Source organism: Lissotriton vulgaris, chromosome 3_1 (assembly GCF_964263255.1).
Source record: "Lissotriton vulgaris chromosome 3_1, aLisVul1.2, whole genome shotgun sequence".
In the NCBI taxonomy this organism is placed as follows: Eukaryota; Metazoa; Chordata; class Amphibia; order Caudata; family Salamandridae; genus Lissotriton; species Lissotriton vulgaris.
In genome coordinates this window covers 1,091,980,982-1,092,007,822 of record NC_141689.1, presented here as the reverse complement: position 1 = coordinate 1,092,007,822, position 26,841 = coordinate 1,091,980,982, and the positions used below count along the sequence as shown (strand labels likewise).

General features: G+C 42.5%; 1 protein-coding gene across 1 annotated transcript in view; it reads right to left on the bottom strand.

The window, feature by feature from the left end:
* ADAMTS3 (ADAM metallopeptidase with thrombospondin type 1 motif 3) overlaps positions 1–26,841 on the bottom strand; it is a 702,179-nt gene that overhangs the window by 67,378 nt on the left and 607,960 nt on the right. Inside the window, exons 19-20 of the mRNA XM_086961556.1 lie at positions 16,580–16,712; positions 14,507–14,714 (exon numbers count right to left, since the gene is read on the bottom strand). Of these exons, the coding sequence (XP_086817682.1) occupies positions 14,507–14,714; positions 16,580–16,712 (341 nt within the window). The remainder of the gene's footprint in view (positions 1–14,506; positions 14,715–16,579; positions 16,713–26,841) is intronic.

Genomic DNA, 26,841 nt, shown 5'->3' with positions numbered 1-26,841 from the left:
GTTTTTAATTGACACAGGGGCAAGTCGCACTACAATAAGTCATGATGAAGTTCCAGGGGCACCCCTCTCAGGCTCACAGAATGTTTCCCTGGGTTTTTCAGGACAGCCTATTGTAAATGAAGTATCCGAACCAGTTCCCCTGGCTGTGGGTCCATTATCACGCGTTACAGACCTGTTACTCACGAAATCATGTCCAGAAAATCTGTTAGGAATTAAAACATTGAAGGCTCTAGGAGCTATAATATGCTGTTCCCCGGAGGGAGTTAGACTCTTTCTGCGGGATTTCAAGGGTCATTATGTTTTGCGTGAGTTTGATGTCAGATTAAAAAATGTACCTGATTACTTGTGGGCAAAAGGCCCAACAGATGTAGGCTGTATGCACATTACACCATACCGCGTTACACTCAAGGCAGGTGTTGTATTACCCAGAATCAGACAATATAAGTTACCACCCGATGCTGTAGTGGCTTTACTGAAAATCATTGAAGAGCTCATTGCCCAAGGAGTGGTCGTCGAGACCGACTCCAATATCTGTAATTCACCCATCATTCCGATTCTTAAACGTACTGATCCCAATGCACCGCCAGTATATCGGCTGGTGATTGATCTTCGAGAATTAAACAAATGCATTATTCCACAGTATCCTGTGGTCCCGGATATCTCCTCTCTATTGACTGCTATTGATTCAGAAGCAACGTTCTTTACTGTAATTGATCTCAAGAACGCCTTCTTCAGCGTGCCTATTGATCCAGAGAGCCAATATCTCTTCGGATTCAGTTTAAATGGACGCAGTTTCAAATTTTCGCGCGCACCTCAAGGATTCACAGAAAGCCCCAGCATCTATAGTCAAGCACTGAAAAGACAACTAGATTGTATTCAAATGCCAGTTAACACCGCTTTACTGCAATACGTCGATGATCTGCTGATCACCGCACGAAGTGAGCCCGAATGTGAAAAAGCATCACTGACCGTTTTACACTTTCTGGCCGACAAGGGACACAAGGTGTCTCCTTCGAAGCTACAATTCTGTGTTCAGCAAGTTGTGTACTTGGGTCACTTGCTGTCCAAAGTGGGGAGACAGCTCACTCCCGATCGCATTCAGTTAATTGCAAATATGCCACAACCCCAGACACAAAAGGAAGTGCGGGCCTTCATAGGCCTCACCTCGTACTGCAGACAATGGATTCCCCAGTATGCATTTCTAGCCAAGCCACTCATCCAGTTAACGACACAGGAGGCAGCGACTTCGACTGCCCTCCCTTGGACTCAGGAACACACACAAGCCTTTGAAGACTTAAAGAAAGCCTTATGTCAAGCACCAGTTTTAGCGACACCATGTTACAACAAACCGTTTACACTTTTTGTTACAGAACGTGACGGTACAGCGTTGTCTGTCCTCACTCAAGATCAAGCAGGTTCACATAAGCCTTGTGCTTATTTTTCTAGTACATTGGATTCAGTAGCCCAAGCACTCCCTGCGTGCTTAAAGTCAGTAGCAGCAACAGCGTTAGCAATAAGACAAAGCGATTCAATTGTTTTAGGTCATCAGTTAACAGTTCAAGTACCACATTCTGTAGAGGTTTTGTTAAACAGAACCCAGACTCAACACTTGACTATAGCACGACTGACAGGTTATGAATTAACACTATTCCAGCCACACATAGAAATCAGACGCTGCAGTATCCTGAACCCCGCAACACTATTACCAACAGTTATGACAGATCCAGCCCCACATGATTGTATAGAAATCATTAATGCAGTAACAAAGCCACGACGAGACTTAACAGATGTTCCATTGACAAATCCAGACCTGACACTTTATGTGGACGGTTCATGCATGAGAACAAGTACAGGAGAATTAGTGGCCGCGTATGCCGTGACCACTGAAACTGAAGTCAAAGAAACACATCGTATTGACACACTGTCTGCTCAAGCAGCAGAGCTTATCGCTCTGACCCGAGCTTGTATTCTAGCTAAAAACAGAAATGCTAACATATACACTGATTCCCGTTATGCCTTCGGAGTTGTACACGACTTCGGAGTCCTCTGGCAAGAACGAGGTTTCCTGACCTCTCATGGGGCCAAGATTCAACATGGTCCCCTCATTCAAGCACTGTTAGAAGCAATACATTTGCCCTCGGGCATATCAGTCATGAAGTGTAAGGCACATACTAAAATTACAGATTCTGTTTCCCAGGGTAACGACCTGGCAGACCAGACAGCAAAACATACAGCACTGACTCACATCCAGATTACTGATGTGACAAAGACAATAGTTCCGACAAAGTATATGACAGTTAGAGATCCCGCCCTAGACGTAATTGACATTCAGACACATGCTACTCCAGATGAAATAAAGAAATGGACTGAACTAGGAGGGATTCAGACAGATCAAGGTTGGGTGACGAAGGGAAAATCTATATGGTTTCTCCCTGACTCGATGGTTCAAGTCATGATAAATACAGCACATAGCCCGGCACATCTAGGAGAGAAGGCGATGTTAGACAGTTTACAGAATCTCTGGTACAACAAACACTTACGAGCAGCAGCAAAACAGAAAGTGCGTACTTGCATGATCTGTTGTCAGTTCAATCCAGGTAAAAGCGTCCCTGTAGAGCAAGGAGGATTTCATCCTCCCGATCACCCTTTTGAAGTCCTCCAGATGGATTATATCCAGATGAACAGTTGTCGAGGTTTTAAATATGTCCTTGTAATTGTTTGTGCCCTGTCCCGCTGGACCGAGGCATACCCAGTCCCAGACTACACTGCTCCGACCACTGCCAGACAGTTGGTTCGTGAATTCTTCCCACGGTACGGTTTGCCCCGTGTCGTGTATTCAGATAACGGACAGCCGTTCTCGTCCGAGTTGATGAAACAGGTTTCCCTTTTGCTAGGATATCAGTGGAGGTTCCACTGTGTCCGACATCCCGAAGCAGCAGGCCTTGTAGAAAGGCATAATCAGACGCTAAAAATCCGCCTTGCCAAGATCTGTCAGGAAAAAGGGGTCGACTGGATAGTCGCCCTGCCCGTGGCACTATTCTACATGAGAATGGTCGCCCACTCAAGATCAGGGCTATCCCCGTACGAAGTGGTCTTTGGCAGACCACCGAATATGTGGGGGACGCCCATTCCGAAGAAAATAACTGATGTTGATTGTAATATGTTGACAGATTACCTTGCCTCCTTGATGTCTGCACTCCAATCATGTCGTTCACAGGTTGCCGCAGCCTTCCCTGACAACACCGATGTAAAGGCGCATGAGGTCCGTCCTGGGGACCTGGTACTCGTCCGGAATTTCGACCGGAAAAGTCCGCTGGAGCCCCGTTGGAAGTCTCCGAAGACCGTCCTCCTTACAACCAGGACCGCCGTGAAGATAGAGGGGAGAAAGGGGTGGGTCCACACGAGTCACATCAAACTTTGCAATGAACTAAAAAACGGACTAAAACAGGACTCTGACTCGTCCACCCCCACCAAAGACTGTGTTGAGGAAAAAGACTCTACCGTTACCGAACGAGAAAAGACTCCCCAAGAACTGTACCGTATGAAGCTCCGATCTAGCAAGTCAGACAGTTTAATTGTTTAAGTCCTCCCCTAGGTGAATCGGTTAAATAGTTTCTGACATGTATCCCCTAGATCGAGATAGAGAGAGAGAGAGAGAAGCAAAGAAACGTACATACTGTAAATCACTGCGTAGTCACTGTATAGTGACGTTGTTAATAATGTTTTTTCTAAGTATTCTAATTATTATTGCCAGCATTCTGCTACCTATATATTGGCCTATTTTCAGGCGTGAACAATCTGCTTACAATGTCTCTGCTGAACACACTTTTAGTGAACTTCCTGCACATGAACTCTCTTACAGACTTGCGCTGCGCAACAATACATTCATTAGTATGTTACACCACTCCCATCAGACAAATAATGCTACAGACTGCTGGATATGTGGCCGACTCCCTCCCTACCAGAATTACAAGGGAGCTCTGCCCCTCTTTCCGTACCCGTTCACTCACAATGGTTCCTGTGGGGCATGGTTTAAAATAATTAATTCCTTAGATCCTGATATTGCTGTTTTCGATGGGGGCTGGGTTTGGGGAAACTTGAACTTAGTCCTGCTCAACGTCTGTTATCCTGATAAAGAGGGACTTCCCACTCGAATAGGAACTGATCTAGAGAATGAAGTATATGGACTAGGTAATTACACAATTAGCCTTATGATCCTTACTGTTGAATCCGAAGCTGCTCCAGTTCTGCCCCATATGTTGGTATTACCAGTCACAGGTGAACTATGTGTTAGCAAGAAAGGTTCAGTACACGTAGGTCATAGTAAATGCACTACTGTGGTCGAATTCAGTGATCATGGTAAATCGTCCTTTAAAGCTATAAGTCACTCCTATTTTGTTTGTGGTCATACCGCATACATACGTTTGCCTCCAGACTGGGATGGTACCTGTTACATTGCATTCCTTCTGCCACCTGTTTTTCTAGCTCCCCCTGATTACCATAGAAATACGAATCTAGTACAGAATAGACCCAAAAGAGATATTCCACTTGTCGACTACACAGAAACGGCATGGGAACAGTACACTGATTTCAATAAAGGATTCTTTTTCTTTCTAGGACCTGTCCAAAACAGTAAACTAATACGCAGATTAACCAGAACACTTGAAGCAGTAGTACATGAAACTGCCTCCGCCTTAGGTAACTTAACAGAGGAGCAATCTGCTATACGGGTTGTTGTCCTTCAAAATCGTCTTGTAATTGACGTCATCTTGGCAGATAGAGGTGGAGCCTGTAAGGTCATCGGGTCAAGTTGCTGTGTTTTCATCCCACAAAACGCACCATCTGTCTATCAAGCTATTACCCGTCTGCATAAAATTGCAAATCAGATACATCAGAATCCAGGCACCTGGACTTGGTCCGGTTGGTTCTGGACTACGTTAACAGCTTGGGGATGGAAGATCTTATCATTCCTAGGCATTGGCCTTGTTATAGTATTTAGCTGCTGCCTGTGCCTGCAGTGTGGGCCAGCGATTTGTGGACTGTGTGCCACATCGTGCATTGAACATTCCAGTTGTCTCTCAAACAGTCAAAGAAAGAAAGATGAACATATAATGTTACAAGAACAAACCGATCGATTTATGAGGATCGATATATCATGAAGGGTCCGTAGGGAACAAGGAGGGAATGAGGTAATATAAATTTTATGGTCAAGTTGTGTTCCCTAGCGAGTACCCCACCGACTCCATGTACGAGTTAAAGTGCATGTAACTTCCCTCCTGTGTCAGCTATGAAGACGCAAATACATTTGCGTCCAACGTTAACATGTCCTCTTTCAGACCCACCATGAATGGGTTGAATGGTCCGTTCCTAAGTATGCTATGCCAACGTCTTTTTTGTAGTGTACTCCTACGTTTTTTCAGCCCTGGCTGAAGTAGGCCCTGAATCTCTGCCACCGAGCCTCTTTTCTGGCTTCTGACTCCGAGAAATCTCTGCCCAGGCAGCCCCCGTACCCGTGAACTCTGACTTACTTCTAGCGCGGCCCTCCGTGCTCAGCTCAGCCTGCTGCCTGCCAAGATTGACTATAACCTTCGAGTTATCTGTCTCCCTCCCCGAAAATACATTCCAGCCTGCTAGCTTCAGTAAACATCCTTCCTCAGCTACAGGGCTAAAGGGCCGACCTATCTCTATGCAAGTAATTCATAGCTTCTGTTGCCATGCTTCCATGGAAGGCCCCATGCCCCACGCTTCTCATACAGACACTCAGGCGCTTATACACGCACTCACAGCAAGTGTAGAATAGCTTCTGCTCTAGAGACCTTTCTGCCCAGATAGCTTAGTTCCTAAACATCAGATATCAGATATGATAGAAGCACAAGTTGATCTGACATGCCAGACTTCTGTCTCTTTCCGTCAGTGTAAATGTCAAGTCCCCCGCACCCCTCCAGTTACACGTCATCCAGCTGCGCACGCATCCAAGCTTCCGATTTCTGCTGACATTGCCACATTTTCTGTTAGTGCCACCCCTTTGTGACACCTATCAGTGACGTTTCCAGAATACTCCTCTAGTTCACGCCTCTTGATTACGCACATATACCACGTGTAATATTGTTATCTTGTCTTCTCTCAGCTGTTACGCCTCTTGCACTGTTACTTATGGAATGAAATAAGTATATAAGCTATGTACTGTTAATAAAATGTAGCGCTCTATCCCTTCTGACACCCTGTGTGGTGGTCAGAACATGATATCTTGGCCATGACCATTCCTTTTTAAGGAATAAAACCCCTTAGAACTCTCACACCACGGACTCTGTCTTTTTTCATCCGATCTGAGTTATTATTGATTAAGTACTTACCTGCATAGAAATTAAGAGAGTAAATTAATTATTTACGTCACCCTGTCAATCTGTCTAGGGTGAAAAGAGTATGGCAGGCCTGGTTTCAGATTCCTTTGTGCATGCAGAAGGCAAAGCCCTTTGATGTGTAAGTAAGACTGGATACAGCCCATCCTCAGTTATCCTGCCAGAATGGCCCATCATGTGTCCCAAGAAACTGGCAGAAGGCACTGAAGTTTGGTACAAGAAAATGTCAACTTTCTAAAAGTGCCATTTTCAGAATTGGAACTTAAAATCCGACCTCACATTAAAGAGGATTTTAAATTGTGCAAACAGTATATCTGTATCTGCTCCCTCCCAATCTAAAGTTAGCACTTATTAAATGTGATTAGGTAACCCAGTGTTTGTCAATGGGAGAGATAGGCCTTACAACAGTGAAAATGGCTTTAGGATTTTTACACTGCTAGCACAGTTAAAACATGTCCTACTTTTTAAATACAATGTTTTCTGTCCTATCAGTCTTCAGGGCCTACCTTAGGGGTGACTTATAATTATTAAAAAGGAAGGTTAAGGCCTAGCAGAAATATTAGTTCTCAGGTTGAAATGGCAGATTAAAAATGCACTTTAGGCTGCAGTGGCAGACATCAGACATGTTTTAAAAGGCTACTTGTAGTGGGTGGCATAAGAAGTGCTGCTGCCTACTAGTAGCATAATTTACAGGCACTGGATATGTATAGTGCCATATACTAGGGACTTATAAGTAAACTAAATAGTCCAATCAGGAGTGTAGCAATTGTTACCATGTTTTAGGGAGAGAGCAGCAAGCACTGTACCACTGGTCAGCAGGGAAAAAATGGAGAGTGCTAATGCCAACAAAAATGGATTCAGCAACAGAAGGCAAAAAGCTGGGGGTCACAAAGCAAAAAGGGACAAGTCCAACAAAAGCTATCACCATCATTTGATCTGAACGATTGGATAAGCATTCTTAATAATAAAAGCTGCTTGTAAAAATGTTGTCCTGTTATTTTATAGGCTAATACCTGGAGAACATTAAAATGGGGTCAAGTGATAGAGAAAGAAGTTGTCTCAACCCCAGATGGTTCTACTGAGTCTTCCGGCTTGTGGGTCATTTTAGCTGAGGATGCGGAGAATGCTGAGATTCATTCCCAATGTGAGCAGATGATTCAGGGCCTCAAGGTGGTGCTCTGGAGGCTTTTTCATATGGAGAGTGCAGAGATGCTAAAGAGAGGTTGCAAGTGTCCATGGCGTAGGGCATGGATAGAAAAGGCCTTGGTAAGAGAAGGTTTGACTTTAATATCCATTAAACAAAAGTATAGAGATTTTATAATGAAATCTTGAGAAGCTATCAAACTAGCTTCTGTGAGTAAGAATCCTTGTGATTTCTAGAATCTAGTAGCAAAGGTTAAGACTATGATGGAAATCTGGCCTGCTGGTGTGATTGCCACTGAAGACCAGTTGACCCATTACGCTGTGTAATGTTCAGGGAGATACTGGGAAATTATGGAAAATGATGCAACCCCAGTCTCTCACCAATTACTGTGGAAGGGATTTATGGAGCGATTCACAGTTCAAGGAATAATAAGGCTCCTAGTTCTGATTTTGACCCTAACTAAATCATGATAATTAATGTAGTAGTGCTGGTGCTGGTTTTCCTAAAAATATTCTGTTGTTTTATCCCATACCAAATGATACAAGAACTGTTAAGAGATGCAGAAATTATACCACTTATTAAGAAAGCCCTGAGACATAATCCAGCCTTTTAGTGGTCTAAACCTTTATCAGGATCTCAGGTAAAATGTTTTTTAGGAGTGTAATTATAAAAGCATGCTAGAAGAGGTCAATGTAGACATAAAACTAGTTTTTTAAAAAAAAGGGGTTTCAAGATTGTAAAAGTTTGAGGTTTAATGTTTAAAATGGAACTGTTGTTGAAGTCCTTATGATACCATCTGTTGATGCTCCTCAAAGGTGGCTCACTTCACCCTAGTAGACAATGTGGGCAGTGCAACAGTCTTCTTGGCTTTCGAAATTGGTTTTATTCCCAGGCCAGCATTGCACACATATTTGGGTTGCCAGCTACAGTAACTGTAGGAAAGGTAACCAGCATAAATATTTACTACCAGTTGACTTTCAGCCACCACAAGGTACACTTTACAAAACATATTTAAAAAACGACTTTCATCATTAAAATAGGTTTCTAAAAAAAAGTTGAAACATCGTTCAAACAAAGCCGGTACATGGAAAACTGTAAAGTGCCATAAACTGTGACAATCAGCTTTCAGTAACGTTTTACTGGAGGCATACTTTTCTTTAATATTTAGCATGTAAGGGACTCATTTACAAGGCAATTGTGCTGTCAATGTGTCACTTTTTTTGATGCACCAGCGGCGATGTGTGCCTGCTCATATTTAAAAGTCCACGTAAAGTCACCCTGCGTGACTTTTCATGGGCTTGTAAATATGGGAAACTTTCATGCATTTCTCTTCATGAAAGGGGCATTCCACGGGTGTTGCTGTGGGTGTTCCCAAGCAACATCCATGGAACCTCACACATCCCAGATTTCCAAAGTTTTGGAAAGCTGGGAAAGTATCAGAATGCTACACCTCCCATGGGGAGGTGTAGGAGTGGCCCAACGAGGAGAAATACTTGTATTTCTCCTTGTTGCTCCCCCTTCTACATTTAAAGAGGAAAATGCCACCAATTATTGTTTTTGTGCTGGAAGGAGTCCCTTATGGCATAAAAAAAATCATCCCTGCAACGTAGGCACCCATGCAACATGACGCAAGGGTGCCTTAACTGGCATATGACAGCCAATTGTGCTTCTGTTGTGTAGAAACAACAATGGTCCCATGCAACATAGAATAAAGCATACAAATGAATACAGACACAGTCGATTCTGTATTAAGTGACTTGTCCAGCCGGACAATAATCAAGATATGTTTACTTATAGCAAAAATACAGGGAGAATATCCTTCGACAATCTCACGTTGTGGGGCACAAGCCTGTACCTCAATTAAACACAGACACTTTAGTACACTCAAAATGAACAGGAAAGGGCTTTTAGGCAAAATGCTTAAATTGTTCTCTAAATCATAATATGAACAAATATTGCAAGATGCGCCATTACATCAACATAGTACATAGTATACACACTGTATAAGGCACATGAATTGGTCGACGGCTTTTCGATCCCACTTATAATTCAAAGGGATCATCATCAGGACATTTGATAAGTCCCTAATTAGTTGCAGGCCTCTAAAACCATGTTAGTTCCATGGCTTTGGGTTGTAAAGGATCGTCAAAGGATATGTGAATGCACACAGATGCATCATATTGCTGGTAATGATACATCTCTGTGCTTTTAAAATGACGCAGCTCGGTGCAGCAAAATGGTTTGCGGTGCAGCGCTGTGGGCTTACAGGAAACACATGGGTGACTTATTTAATATATAAAAATCAATTTCCTACATTGCACAACACTTTTCCTTGCCTTGTGTTACATCAGCAATATCAAAACTGCAGACTAGCTGGGAACTCTGCAATGGCTGATCCCAAGCGCACCTGCGAAAAGAAGAGGGTTATGCGTGGGGCTAGCTACCACACCATGTAGAAATTTATTAGCTACAAAAGCGTCAACCAAAATACATCACGGCCTTGGGTAGAAAGTACTCTCCTTTATGGAAAGCTATAATTCCTTGTGGTGAAAGCCAGGGATCCCTGAAAACCACAAAGCTGATCAACCTGCTTCTGACCAGGACCATCACCATCGGAACATGGACCGTGAGGACCATATACAAGACAGGAAAGACAGCCCAAGTGGCAGCAGATATGAAAAATACAATCTTGCCCTGCTTGGCATAATTGAGACCAGCTGGATACAGTCCAGGCAGAAAAGACTAGCTTTAGGAGAAATGCTGCTGTATTCTGGACACGAAAAAGAGAATTCTCTACATACTCAGGGAGTTGTGCTGATGCTAATGCCAGCAGCCAACACATTTCTGATTGGATAGGAAGCTCACCATCCCAGAAACATCCCAGCGACCTTTCACACAAAGAAAAAAAGAGGATCAACATGAATGTTATCCAGTGCTATGCACCTACAAATGACAGCAAAGAAATGGGAAAAAAATCAGTTTTACAACAGTCTCCTCTTCATCCTGGGGAAATGCCTTGAGAGAGACATCACCATTCTGATGGGAAACCTCAATGCCAAGTTTGGAAGCGAAACACTAATTATGAAGAAGTCAAAGCTAACCATGGCATTTGCGAATTGAGCAAGAATGGTGAAATGTTCACAGAGCTCTGCACCCTGAACAGTCTGATGATAGGGGTTATGTATTCCCTCACAAAGGAATACACAAGTCAAGGTAGGTGTCACCAGAATTTTCAACAGATAGTCAAATCGACCATGTCTGCTTTGCCAAGAAGTTCCAGAAATCCCTGTAGGATGAGAGAGTGATGAGAGAAGTGAACATAGTGTCACACCATCCCCTTGTCATGGCCAGGCTAAATCTAAAGATAAAGAAAGGATGGATGGAACCGACATACCAACACCAGCGATATAACACCACCCTCCTCAAAGATGCACAGAAATGGAGTGAATTATTAGTCACGCTCAGTAACAAGTTTCAAGTCCTGCAAGAACTAAAGGATGGCAGAGACCTAGTAGAAAGTCAGTGGAAGAAGATCAAAGACAATGGCATCAAATTGCCAGGTGGTACTGGGTCCCAAGAAACACCAGCATAAAGAATGCAACTCCACCAAGACTCTCTCCAAATTTCAGGAGAGAAAGGAAAATAAAGCTGCAGCCAACACCAGTTGAACAAGAGCAGAAAAAGAAAAAGCTCAAGGCAAATACATCATACTCAACAAGGAAGCAAAAAGACCATTAAGAGCGGGCAAGTCAAGCTTCATTGATGGTCTTGCCATGGAAACCCAGGAAGCAGCAAGTCATGGAAACAAAAAAGAACTCCATGACATAATACGGAAACTCTCCGGCAGATACAGCAACCCAGAAAGACCTGTTGAAGACAAAGTTGGGAAGACAATCATGGGTAATGAAAGCAAACAATGAAGATTAGTGGAGCACTTTGAAGAACTGCTGAACCAGCCCATGATGCCGTCTTCACCAGTCATACAGCAAGCTGACAAGGACTTGCAAATCAACTGCAGCAGACCAACCAAGGAAGAAATATGGCAAGCCATCAAACATCTGAGAAATGGGAAGGCAGCAGGACCTGACAACATTCCTGCAGAAGCACTGAAGGCATACATTGACACATCAGTAGACATGATCTACCCCATGTTTGGAAGGATCTGGGTAGAGGAAAAGGTACCATCAGACTGGAAGGAGCAATATCTCATCAAGATCCCCAAGAAAGGTGACCTGAGTAATTGCACAAACTGCAAAGGGATAACTCTTCTATCAACCCCAGGCAAAGAGTCAACCTGAACAGAATGATGGAAAAAGTTGACACTCAGTTGCAAGCCCAGCAAGCTGGCTTCTGCAAAGATAGATCCTGCACAGACCAGATTGCCACACTACACACCATCAATGAGAAGTCGATGGAATGGAACTCCCGCCTCTGTCAATTTCATTGACTATGAGAAGGCATTCGGCAGCGTGGACAGAGAAACCCTTTGGAAGCTCCACTGCCACTACGATGTGCCAGATAAACTTGTCATCAAGAACTCTTATGAGGGAATAACCTGCAAGATTTCCCATGGAGGACAACTTCGGGAAGCTTTGCAAGTGAGGACTGGAGTCCAGCAGGGTTGTCTGCTCTCACATTTTCTCTTCATGCTTGCCATAGACTGGATCATGTAGACATCCACAGCGAGGATAAAAAATGGGATCCAATGGACAGCTTGAAAGCAGCTCGATGACCTAGCCTTTGCAGACGACTTGGCCCTACTCTCCCATACCCATCTGCAGATGCAAGATAAGACTGACAATGTGGCAGCCATATCAGCACAACTTAGCCTTAACATCCACACGGGGAAAACCAAGATCTTGCAGGCTAACACGGCCAGCACAACTGCACTCACTCGTGCAGGCGATGCACTGGAAGAGGTTGAGGTCTTCCCCTACCTGGGCAGTGTCATAGACAAGCAGGAAGGGACAGATGCCCACGTAAAGACAAGAATCGGCAAAGCAAGGATTGCCTTCATTCAGATAAAGAGGATCTGGAACTCCAAGGACCAAATGCTGCAAACCAAGATCAGGCTTTTTAACACCAACGTAAAATCGGTCCTTCTCTATGGAGCAGAAACTTGGATGACAACAGTGACCATCACTAACAAAGCCCTGACCTTCATCAACACTTGCCTGAGGAAAATCCTCCAAATCTTCTGGCCAAACATCATCAGCAACAATGACTTATGGGGGCAGACTTTCCAACGCCCTGCCAATGAAGAAATCATGAAAAGACGCTGAAGTTGGAAAGGTCACATTCTTCGCAAACCCACATCAAACACCATTAGGCAAGCCCTGAGCTGGAACCCTCAAGGGAAAAGAAAAAGAGGAAGGCCAAGAAACACCTGGCGCTGAGGCCTCGAGGCTGACTGCAAGGAGATAGGTCACACCTGGAGTCAGATTAAAAGAAAAGCCCAGAACAGAGAATCCTGGTTGATGGCCTATACCCCAGGAGGGGTAGTTGGCATAAAGAAGCAAGTAAGACTAGCCAGGACACAATGGTGTTCTCTGGAGCCATAACATTCAGTCAGAAAAGTGGGTGGTGCAAAAATACACACTGCAATTCACATATACCATTTACCACACCACTGGTACATGTCCTGTACTAACTTACCATGGCCATGCTTATTAGTTGAGTAAGCCATTTGGATGTAGCTAAGTTTGCTATACATATTTAGGGGAAAGCATACACTGTGTAACATTGGATGGCAGTGTCAGAGTATTGTCATTGGATGAGTTGCAACTGTTTAGCCCAATTTGCTACAGGTTCAACGTGGCAACCTTGAGAGCAATTTGACAGTGTATGCTGGTGATTGTAGCGACATTGTGGAAGGACTGATACCAGAAGCCAGTGCCTAAAAAATCAACAGGTGCCCTCCTCTAAACTGAATTTGTAGATCCTGCATCAGGCTGAAAAGTCTGAGAAAAAGCCTTACCAGATTTGGTGTGGTAGCCATTTTGAATTCTACACTATAAAAGAAAGCCACACCCTAAATCCTGTGCTGGAAATTTTGGCTTCTGACTCAGCAGATGTTGAAGGCAGTAGTTGGTCCTGAAGAACATTCTTTAGCAGTTTGGTTCAAGAACAATAATTCCCTCTTCTGCAACAAAAATAGGATGATGATAGCAGGGCATGGTTACTATATATGCCTTGAGCTAGGCAACTATGTTTTGGTGAGCTGTAAAGCTCATCAGTTTGAAAACTTATGCCCACTAAAGGGGCAGAAGAGTGCACGATCCTCCAAATTTCGTTATTTGAGTCCTAAGAAACTAAAGGTTTGTAGAAAGTAGTTAAACTTTGATGAATGATTCAAGAATAACAGAACAGGTCAATGGATCTATGTTTGTGCATTATAACTTGCTATGGTGGTAATGTCAATTAATCTCAGGACATATTTCATTTATATCAGTAAATAGGGTTATGAATAGGAAATGAGGAAAGCATGGAGTAATGACCGGTTGATGTGCTCATTATGAAAAGAACAATTAGGTACTTGTTATAGTGAATAACAGAGACAATATGTTATCAGCTGCCTTGAATGCAAGAGCTCATTTGATATCCATTTTCTGTAAGAACTCCCTCACCACGGTATCCTCCCTAAAAACCATTCTCTCATTGAGCCTCTGTTTTTGCAATATTACAGTGCGGGTGCTGTTGAAAGGTGGGATTCTCAGGGGGTACTGTCCCCATGTGCAGGTGCTGGACAAGCAAAGAGAATCCAGGAAGTACGAACATGTATATATAAAACACAGAAAATCTCCGGAACCCATGAAAAAATTGATTTGCTTCTAAAAACAATTTGCATGCATATCAAGGGCACTCCAATATTTGAATAATTCTTTTAACATAGCTTTTAAAAGAAACTGAGTGAGCAAAGTGAGGCAAGAGGAAAGGCGCTCACTGTTGGCTTGTAACATTACAAAGATATCATAACTATTTCTGTGCAAACACCTATGCCTACCTCAGACCAGGTTCCTGTTTTCCAAAAGGCAGGACATGGAGATCGGTTGCAGGGCCTTCGACTTTCAGGGCGCTCTCCATTGCAGTACTTGCTGTGAACCGACCGGTTTGTTCCATCATGAAGCGGTTGAATGCAACGCACAGTGCGGATCTGATAACCAGAACTTCCACAGGTTTTAGTGCAGTGTTCCCAGTCATCTGCTATCCAACTGAGAGGCAAAATGAAACAAAAGTTATTTTTGAAGAGTATATGTCTGCATAGATCAGATGTAGATATTTGAGGCATTACATTTTATAAATATATTCCTTCCTGTAATCAGGTCCACTATATTGTGGTCCACCTGACATTTCTAAGGAGATATCTAGACCATTAGAAGATTGATGTCTATAATCACTGTAGATCAAACATATTTCATGTTTACAGTCGGGGATCCTGGACTCCACTGTATGTTATTGGGGACTTAATGTTCCTTCCACCAACATGCTGAAAAACAACCTCTGTTTTTAAACCAGGAAAAGAGTTTTTATAGTGTGCTTTGCTTGCATTGTGACCCATTTCAAACGACCTGTCTGTAATCACATTGCTGGTTCATTTGGCAAAATAGAACACTAGCCCTGGGATCTAACTGCCCATGGCAAGATTGAGAGGCATTGCACACCTGCTCAGAGCTACGAGAGAGGCAGGTGGTTGTCTCTGCCACTACAGGCCGTCATTGGCTGAATACTCAGCATAAAACACTCTTAATTGATCACAAGCCCAGTCAATCATTATCAAGTCCAATACAAGGAGGGGCCATTTGTTTATATTGTCTGCAGGACACAGGAAGGCGAATATGTGAGGTTACAACGCATGCTTTTACAATGTAGTCTTTAAATCGCAACTACTGTTACAGTACATGATTTTACAACGCTTGCCATTACAACACATTTTTTAAAACTACCATTACTACGCATTCCATTACAACGCATACCATTACAACGCATAATACTTTTAGGACAACAGTAGGGTAAGTGTTGGATAGTGTAGAGGTAAAAATTACTATACCCACTCTAGTGAGTGCAGCAGTATGGTAAGTGTTAGATAGTGTAGGAGTGAAAATTACTATTTCCATGTACCCCAAAACCCATACCCACCCTAATACTAAAAGAATCTTCATTACTTACCTTATAATGCATTGTAATGGTATGTGTTGTAATGGAATGCTTTGTAGTGACATGCATTGTAATGGCATGCATTGTAATGGCATGCGATGTAAAGGCAGTTGCGTTGTAACAGTTGCGTTGTAAAGGTAGGTCATCATAATGACTGCGTTGTAATGGATGTTTCCCCAGAAAGGCAAGCAGTGCATCAGCCAAGCATATCCATAGGATTACAAGTCACAGAACTCATTTATGGTCTGCAATTTCCTGAGAACTCACAGTGGGAGGACTTTATACAATATACAATCTCAAATCATCCTATAAAAGTCATGTATTTAATTTTCTTCAGAACTGTGTTTATTTCCTGGATCTATAGCTGGTCAATATGTGTGTGTTCAAATGCACCTAACAAAAACTTGGTTAACTGCGAAAAAGTCTGTTTCCTAGGAATGCAATGAAGCCTAAAACAATACTGCCAGTTTACATCTTTGTTCAGTACTTCATTCGTAGAAGAGCAAACACTCACATAGAAGCTATTGCTAGACGTAATGATTCATACTGCTCAAGTGTGACTCGTGTCCCCTTTGTAGCAAGTGGCACACCACTTGCTATCTCATCTCTGGAGTCAAAAAGGAAGGAACAGAAAGAAAGCAGGGCTCTGAACTAATTACTACTTTCTGCAGTCCTTCCCCTATCCCCACATAGGGACATAGAAGGATGTTATGGGTCTAATCTTCAGACCAGATGTCAAGGCTGTGATGCTAATGGAGGTCAAAGGGTATGTGATGTCACATCCCCACTGCTCTCAGTGGGTGAATGAAAGTCAAGGAATTCAACTAGCCAAAGTTCTAGAATTTCCCATCGATCAGAAATGCCTTGTTGCCCATTTTACAACTCATTTGGAGGTGAACGACAATTCTATATGAGTACTCACAGTGGCTGTGTGCATTCTTGCAGGTTGCACATCCTGCGAATAGGCTTCGGTTTTCTGTTCGCTTCACAGAAGCTGCGGTGAACCATTTTGTTATCGCTTTTCCTACGGCAGCCATATTTTGTGTACTGGAAACCTGGGGATAGTTTAGATTGAAATTGTTTATTACCCTCTCCAGTTTTTCACCCGAGAGCCCTGTTTTAAGCGTAAAAAAACAAAGCATATTTAAAAAGCGAATCAGCGATGCATATAAAACTGCACAATTAAAACATTACATTGCAGACTGAGGATTCAGATTAGTTGGACACTGCTTTCTTTAAATAATTTTGAAGCATCATTACCCTGTGCAGTTTTTCACCCGAGAGCCCTGTTTTTAAGCGTAAAAAATCAAAGCATATTTAAAAAGCGATGCATATAAAACTGCACAATTAAAACGTTACATTGCAGACTGAGGATTCAGATTAGTTGGGCACTGCTTTCTTTAAATAATTTTGAAGCATCAGATTAATTACTTATCAAGACAGTTGAAGTACTTTGCAGAGAATGGGAAGGTTACAAAATAATTAAGGTTGAATATATCTCTTGCGGAGTACCATACTCTAGGCGTTGAAGATAGTACACCAGACTATGTAGATTATACAAGTTGTCTATATACACCCTCAATTTGAAACTGCTCAGCCCTGAGCCCTCACAATAATTGGGAAAAAACACCTTCAGTTGTTTCGCAAGATTGGTTACAAGTCAGTTCACTTCTAAACAGTGTACTGACAAAAGCTATGTTAGTATAAAAGTTCAATCGTACAAATCCCACTTATTTTGCATATACATATTAAATGAATTATCCAGTAAATAAAACTACTTTATAGTTAGGAAAACGTTATTTTTTCTCTATTAGGGCTCAGGGGATGTGCCCTTCTGAAATTCCTACACATTTATATGAAAACATGTTAAATACATTGATTTACTTAGATATATGATTGTAACTCTAAATAAATCATAGTATTTAAGTCTGGGCTGTCTGTTTCAGGCTGCCTGCTCTGCCTTGCTCTGAAGCAGGAGACGGAAGCCAGGCAGTAAATGAACTTTCTGAACTGTGAAGCAGCACCCAGGGCTTTCTGTTTTAAAGCCCTTCCTTGCCATTTTGGTCTACGGTTGTATGCACTCTGTAGGCCAGAGACTCAAAAAGCATCACGATTTCGGGCATCGGAGACTTCATCCCTGTGTTATTTCAGACGTTGGTCATTTAACGGCTTAGATACCACCCTTTTGTCATACGTGAGAGTGGATGCAAGCACGTCTGATCTAGGACCGTGTTCTCTGTAATGGTACGTTTTTGCAAGCTAATGTGTTATTTACTTTACTTGTGGATTTATATAGCGCAATGAATCATCACCAAAGGGATCTCTCGGCGCTTCGAGGAGGAGGTCAGACAGGGCAAGTGCTACTAATAGAGCCATGTCTTTAAAGTTTCTTGAACATGGTGATGTTGTTACAGACTCTGATGTTTTGTGGTAGTTTGTTCCAATGGCTGGCTGCCAGATGGGAAAAGGCTTTCCCACCCATCTTTACCTTGTGTATTCTGTGAGAGCACAGAAAGTTGGCATTACCAGATCTTAGTTGTCGCACAGGCTGATACCACCTAATTTTGTTCCTGAAATACGCCGGGCCCCTACCTTGTAATGAGCTAAAAGCCACACAGAGCATCTTAAAGATGGCTCGCTTCTTAACCGGGAGCCAGTGTAACTGATTCAGCAGGGGAGTAGAAGGCGTCCATGCCGGTTTGTTAAGAGCAAGCCGGGCTGCCGTATTCTGCACCACCTGTATATTGTGCTGAGACCCCCTCATCACGCTAACCTCCTCATTGTGACACCCAAGCCCTCGCAGCAGATTGCTGTCTCTGTTAGAAGTTGGAGCTGCTGCATTTGTTCCCCCATGAAATGGATCCAAAAACATGCAGAGTTCTTGTTCCCTTGCGAAGTTGATCCAAATATCTGAGTCAAGCAAGGCGAGAAATATGTGCTTACAGAGCACAGTTCTCGGATGTATGACATTAAAACTTGCCATGTCTTCATGCCCCTAAGTTAACACTGATGCCAAAACATGGATTGACTTGCAAACAATGAATGTTAAAAAACATTAAGGAATGCATTTCAGTGATTCAGTTCCTCTCTTATTTCACATATTTTACTAAATCTTGCACTCCGCGAGCATTAGCTATTTTATAATTTTGTTGTTTAGCTGTATTTTTTGTCTGTGCATACTTTGTGGTTTGAGCTATGCCAGGTGTTTATGAGGAGCTTGGATTGAGCGCGGAGGCGCTAAGGCTGAAGCCAAACAAAGTGCGTGTCAGTGGGTTGGCCTCTCTGCAGAGCACGTAAATCAATGTTTATGTATTACATTTGCAACTGAAATTCTGTGGAAATGTGTGTGAAGGGGTACACAGATGTCAAAATATTTGCAAGGCAAGAGTAAGAGAAATTAAAGTGCTTACATTTGAGGGAGTGCAGAGCATGTTTGGGGGCGTTGAAGTGACAGGGATGTGAGGAAGTGCATTCGGGGAAGTGTGAAAAGAGGATGCTGAGGAGGAAAGAGAGGTGGTTGCAAATGTGAAGATGGACAACATATGCAGAAATACACCTCACATAAAGCACACCTTCCACAGGCCTCACTTCTGTTTAATGCACAAACTCACAATTTCAGAAATGAAAAATTTCCAATGTTAATTATTTAGAACAAATCATTGTTGTTACTCATTTATCTTAAACAGCTTAAACATCCAACACCCATTGACAAAGCCAATCATACTGACAGGCTTTAGGTGTAGCTCAGTTGTTGTGCCATTTATCTGGATTCAATTACTTTTCAGTGAGAACCCAAAATAGCAGTCAGGTGGCACACTATGGGAATCACAGAAATGTATTCAACATGGTCCTTTATAGAGAGCCCTTGCTTTTTTCATCCCACTTAAAGACCTGTCAGTACATATTTCTATATGATTGGTTGCAGCCAGCAGGTGTGGGTGCTTGTCAAAGTCTGGTTAGAGCATCCAAACACTCAGGAAACCCATTCGGAGTGAGGCCACCCAGGAGAATATAATGCTCTCATATCTTTTATTGGACACCTGGCCAGCAGGATCATTTCACAAGCAGCATTTCAAAATTCGTTCCGCCAGACGCGTTTCAGGATACAAAATCCTTTCTTCAGTGGCAACAAAGATGACCATTGCAAGCGCTGTAGATTACACACATCGTCTTTTTAACACCTTCCTCACTGGGCGGGGCCGCAACACTACGGCCTACTGGGAGTTGTAGTGTGCAAACAGTGTTCCCAAGTGGATGCGCTTGAAAAAGTCCTGAATTAGTCAATAACTTTGCAAATCTTGTTTCTTGACCTACTCCGATTTGTAGGTGCCCACATTAGCATTTTTGAACGCAGACACCACCCTGAAAAGGCGTCAGCTTCTCTCCGTTCCGTTATCTGCAGCACCTTTGCAAACAAGATTTGCAAAGTTATTGACTAGCCCTAGATTTACTAACATTTTCAATAAGGGCATGTCACTTTTTGAATGAAGCACTGAAATAAAATGTATGTCCAGGTTTAAATAAATTGATGCAAGGCAGCACATAGATCTGTCTTGCGTTACTTTGCGTTGGGACGGCATTTCATGGGTGGAGCAAGGCAGACTCAGCTTTATTGGCAGTGTCACCCTCTGTTGTCGCAATGCTGAACTGCACTGATATAACACACGGTGCACTGAACCATATGCACTGAAATCACAGCTGTCTAGGTGTTACAAGCCTTCACCCATAGGATTTTGCTATTCGGCCAGTAGGTGACACTCTCAAGGGCCCTCTGGCGTCCCGCCCTTCATCCCTGTATGAGATGAAATACACATCCACACCTTGCCCAGATAAACCTAATATTCCAGTTCAGGCTACTGCACTACCTTCTTGATACATAATGGTCCCTATAGTCTTTTCTGTCTATAGACCCTGCCCTGATTAAGCCCTGGTGTTGGTGTTCTACTCTCTATCTTGATTTCTGGCTCACACAGATTTTCTGATCACTTTACATCTGCCTTCTGGACTTTTCATTCGCTTGGCACCAACCTGTATTCCGTTCCTGGCTTCCCTGTGTCCTTTCTTGTGTCTGCTGGTTTTTCAGTACTACCCCTTTGCAAGTCCCAATTCTCAATTCTCGTCATTGGTGGTTCCCTATTTCCTTGCACCTGGTTGATTCCTTGCACCTGACTCTCTCCCAGCACATGTGCTCCTCCCCTGAACCTCCTGCGTTTTCTCATTGGTGAACCAGGAGTGAGGAGGATCACAACTGACCTTTCTGCTGTGTCTCCTTGCTCTCTGTTCGATCCTGCAGTTAGATTCCAGGCTTGGCTTTGATTTGAATTTTCATTGTTGTTTATTTCCATGTTCCTGTTTTGATTAGTTATTGTCACTGTTCCCTGACTCTTGTTTATCTTGACTCTTTGTTCTGCCTATTTGTCTTGCCCCTAGTTTTGACTGCACACATCCAAACCTGCCTTGTACATTTAGATTCCTTATATTGTGTCCTAATGTGCAGATTTAAAGTCCTGTGAATTCCCAGTCCTACCCCTGACCCCTATTCCAGTCCAAATTTTCCCTGAAGCCAGTTCGTTTTTCTGCGTACCTTCCATAGTTCTCCTTTATCATGTGTGTTTATATTATTATCCTGATTTTCTTTGCTTCCAATGGTGTCAGTTAGAGTCTAAGGCATGTGCCTTTGGCACAGAGAACCACCCAGTGCTCCTTTTCCATTGGAGGTGCTGAGTGTCTCCCTGAACTCTGTGAGAATATTCTGCTCCTTGCCTTCTTGTAAGATGTGTTTTACCTCACAGAGATTTCACTTCAGAGGAGCAGACAAACCATATTTTGTGATAGTTTGTCTATTGTTTCTCTGCTTTTACCTTCCTGCTCTTTGTACTAGTGTTAGTTACATAGTTTTCCTTGCAGACTTCCACATTCATATTCACTGCCTCTTCCAACCTGCTTCAGTCCTGCCTTCCTCCCAGGCTTTAGTTATTCTCTTGTTTATAGTCTCTGGAAAGCCTTGGTCCCCACATAGAGCATGCATCCCCATTGCCCTACCTTGTCCTGCAAACCGTGTTAGCAGCAGAAACACAAAAGAGTCATTCAAAGAGTGGTAATGTTAAGGGCTATTTTGTTTTTAGGTTTGTAAAAAACGGAACATGTGCCAATACAAAAGTTTCTCTGACGACAATTTCAAGATACAGTATGTATCAACACCTTATCAAACTGGCTATTCAATACCTCCGGATAGAGCAGGTGCATCTTTGCCCTTCCTAACTCTTAGTGACCTAAAAAAACAGTTTCCAGATAGTACGTTCAGTGTCGGCTTAACGCAAACAGTTGGGTTTTAAGTAAAATCCAATTTTAGAAGAAAATTAGCATGTAATAGTCCATCTTTATTCTGTCTTTCCAAAATTCAAAGAATAATAATATGGCTGCCCATTGAGCAATGGAAGAATAGGGCAGGTTAGGGGAGAGCTCTCCAGCACTGAAATTGGAGGAGGGAATTATATATTTGCTACAGGAAAGTAGAGCGGGCGGATTAAATAGGTTTATCTGTTTATATTGCTATTTCTTTTTGCTTTTTTTTTGTGTTTACTAATGTGTATTTTGAAATATGTGTACTGTAACATGTATTGGAATTCTTGGGAAAAATATAACAAAATGTAATAAAAATATTTTTAAAAAAAAGAAGAAGAATATTCATTCCTTAATTCTCATCAGTCCATTAAAGAAAGAATCATTTGGAGTCTTGTGTTTCTTAATGGATCCATTATCTCATCATGCCACCCATTGAATTAGAACTGGAAAACATGTCTCAGGCCTACCACTACAGCTTGTAGTGCAGTCTTAAACTGCAACTTCAACCTGGAAAAGTAAACCTTTTGCTAGGTCTAAATATTCATTTTAAATTCTGTAATTCACCCTCAAGGTAAGCTCGTAAAGGCTTACAGGGCTCACAGGACTGAGTGCATGGAATTTAAAAGTAGGACATGTGTGCTTAAGATTTACATGCTCTGGCGGTGAAAACTCCTGAAAGTCATTTTTCACTGTGGTAGAGCGATTTCCCCCATAGACTAACACTAGGTTACCTTAATAAGTGATTTGGTTTGGGAACAGATAGCGAAATTCTTCTTCCACTCAACTGAATTTTAATTTTAAAGGCTCTTTAATGGTAAAGTGGGATTATAATTTACTTTAGTGAAGGCCTCACTTTTAGACAGTTGGCATAATTCTGCCTAGACCAAATGTGTCTTTCTGCAAGTGACCAGGGCCACAAGACTGTGAATGACTCTCCGGAGGTGTGGTGTGTATTCATTACAGACATAGTGGTAATTTGTGCTTTTTTGCGGTATTTTCACCTAGAACTTAAAGGATCATAACTCCAGTTCTTCTTAATGAGTTTTTGTGCCAATTCATTTATTTTATTTCACTCTTTTTTTCTACATTGGTTTGAGATTTTTCATGTGTTGTATTTTCAATGTGTATACGTTCAGTGAACGGATGAAAACTTTCAAGGTAATTTAACAAACTAACATAATGTTCTGCTAGTGGTCCCTAAACAATTACTAACGAAGTCAATAAATCTGGCTTTATAGTTGTAAAAATCCTTTTGTCTTAGGGATTTAACATGCCTCTACATGTAGTGCAAGGCACATTATATTATCACAATGTGTATGCATTGTATACACTGATGGTCTGACAAGTTCTGCGTTCATTTTTGTTGTACATAGAATAAACCAGGATAGAAAATACTTGCAAGCATTCACTATAACATCTCTTGGAAGGTGTTGACCAAAAAGAGCTAAGTGCCTGTGCACATAATCAGAGAGGCACGTCTCTGCTTGAGTGGTACATTTTAAATGGGGCTATAAATGAACTTTTCAGACCATTAGGTAGGTTCTGTAGAAACACTTGTCTTAATATACAGTGTTTGCCCACATACACCCATCTGACAACACAGCGGTGCACCAAGATCATGCAACACTGTGGCAATATCTAACAATGCCTACCCAATCTGACACAACAAATGCCCAATATTACAGCAATAGGTGAATACTTAACATCAGCTCAACTTTAAACATCACACTCTCATGGCCTTCTATACCCCAGTGCTGGCCCATTATCATCCAATGCAAGCCAGTGAACCACTCTGACAACGTTGCGCATGTATAACATCATACCGTGCTGATGAATATCTGAATATGTATACCTTTTAATCTGTAGAATAGAAATGTTGGCCCTATGTAGTCTGTTCATATAAATGCAATGAACAGCATGAACATGTACATTTTATAGCTCTGGAAATTAGAATTATTATTTCAAATGAAGATCATTTGGAAACAGTTGCAGAATGGAAAAGGGTACCTAGGGCGGTATGAATATTTGTTGGTCTTAGGTAGTTAAAAAGAGAAAACTGGGAAAGCAGTGTTGTGAGACATGTTTGTTGAAGCTGTTATGCAGGCATTGGTCCCTCACTCTCATCCAATGGTAGACCGGATAGATTGGAGTTTCGTAATCTCTCACATTAGAAGCCCCGTTTGAAAACACCTAGTGAGATTGTGACAGAAATCACATATGTAATGTTTTCCTTTCATCAGAGTGAAAAACCTGGAGAAACATGATAATTGTAACCTAAAAGAATTGTGAGTCTCAGACATAAATCATGTTTTTTGTCATGTAGACCTCTGGGATATCTGTGCTACCCCCCTTAGATACATTTTAGCCATTGGTAATTACTGAAGCTGCATTCCTGCCTATTTTATAGACCCCTGTGCAAATCCAGACAGATATCAGCCACTTGCAAATCAGACTTGATACTGATCCAATAGGAACTGTGTAGCCTGCACAGCCAGCCAGCCCATTTCCCATGTAGCACACCACAATCGCCATCCCTCATGGCGGGGTGCTTGTAATTGGGAGGAAAAATTGTGTCCGGTTGATGCCACTTTGAGACCCACATGGAGGAATGCTTAGACCTAAGGACTGGTGCCGGCCGGCTGTGAAAATGACCTTCAATTTACCACAATAGATTTGGCATAGGGCGCTTGATGTTTGATTAAGAGGGAAACTTCCTACCGTAACTTGTCAGTATCTGAGTGCATGGGGCTGGATGTGCGAAGTTCCTTGCAGCTCCTGCTGGGCTCGGTTGGCTCACTTGCTGAGGCGGGACAAACTGCAACAGAGAAATCTAGGTAGAGTCAGCACATGCAGGGTGCTGGATTTTGCGATAGGGGTTGGCAGGTGTCTGGAGATAAAAAGAGGATCGTTTTTGCCCCCCGAAAGACAGATGCTCTAGGAACACATTTTCAGGTACCTCTTGATGAATTTACAGGGGACAAGATACCCCTATTCAATTTTGAGACAGACTCCAGGTGAGCTCTTAATGGGGAGGGGGTGTATAGTACTGATGTATATAGGGGAGGAAGGGTATTAGGAACAGAAAGACCGGCCATTACAATAGCAGCAGTGTGGAACAGATACTCATTGAGGTCTGTATTTCAGAGGAGACTGGAGTCGGTGAGGTTAGGAGTAAAAAGGCTCATAAGGATACTGTTGTTTGAAAACCACACACAGCTAAGAAACTTTCTAACACTCTATAAAGAAATTCACCAAGGCCTTAAAATACTAAAGAAAGAGCTATGAGAACAAATGGGAATTGTTTTATTAAAAAAACAACACCCTCTTTAAGCTCATTCTTTGAGCTTATGAACACGGAGGAGAACAGGAAGGAGAGAGGAAGGAGGGAATGTAAGGAGGAAAGCAGGGCGAGGAAGGGTACGTACAACAAGTGAGTGCACAGCGCAGACTTACTCCTAGACTTCCTCCCAGACCCTACCTCAGGACACTAACGGAGGAGCAGATATTCCCATCAGCAAGAGAATTAACTGCATGCAATCCCCCAGACCGGCAGTGTTTAATGGGAAGCTCCCCCAGGAGATAGAAATGTGTATATAATTGGAAAGTTGTGATATAAACGGAAATCCCGAAGACCGATTAAGCAAGTCCAGTGCAGACCTGAGATGCTTAATCCTATGCTTAAAGACAGATATTATGGAGATTGTAAATTATACCCTTCAGAACAATATGCAAGACATGGAATGCTTGAATCTCCAAAATAGGCAGCTAATAGAAGATAAAGAGAAGATTGAGGCACATTCCTGGAAGAATAATCTGAAAATACTAGGTTTCCCAGTGGGAGCAGAAAGTAGCAACCTAAAAGATTTTGTAATCAATCTTCTGAGGGCAGGTCTCTTAGATGATAGGTCAGCTTTAGGTCTAGAAGTGGATGTACAGAGAGTTCATAGAGATCCTTATGGGCGTAGTAAAAACCATACAATTTCATGCAAAACTTTAATTTCTTTAGCCTGTTTCACATAGGAGTTAATCTTGAGTAGGGCCCGGAAAGATGCCCCATTAACAAGTGGTAGCTTTAACTATTGGGTCAGCCCGAACATTGGCAGGACTACAGCACGTAAATGTAAATGTACAGGAATTAATATAGCGCAAATCACCGAGCGGTTTCTAAGCGCTTGCTTAGGGAACCCGTCCTCGTATTCCCCTGTGTGATAACCCCGGCAGGGAATCCACAAGGTGAAAGCCAGGCATCCCGCCGCGAGGGGCCGTTGTGGAGATTAAGCAAGCTATTGCCCAGAGTCGCAGAGTGTGAACCAGTGAATCGAGTAGGCACCGGAGCGAAAATTCTCGAGTCCATGGAAATTTTTAGGACTCAAGACCCCGCCGGATCGGGAATTGAACCCTGGTCCCGGGCTGACCTCTGTTTCCAGGTCTGCCTCCTCTAACCAGTGAGCCACACTTCTCCACGTAGGCAGCAGAAGCAGGGATGTAAAATGGATGAGTTGAATACAGTAGGGGTAGAAAGCCCGGCTAACATTTCTAGCCTAAATAAAAGTTATGCAGAAGAATGAGATGCATAACAGAAGGGTAGTTGGTGAGGAGGAGGAATTAATTAAAAAATAAAGCTCAGTTGGCAATCATTGATAGCTGTATAGTGTGTTTATTTAAGTTTCTTTAAAATGTTTGAGTAAGTTAAAAGGATTTGTTGTTAAGTTTTAGCTTTTGATTTATGACTCTATAAAGCACTAATAATTATACTATGTGTAACTGCTATTTCCTCCCATGGTGATCCCAACAGGGAAGAAGATAATGCTTTTTAAGGTAGGGAGGTTTCCTCGGGGA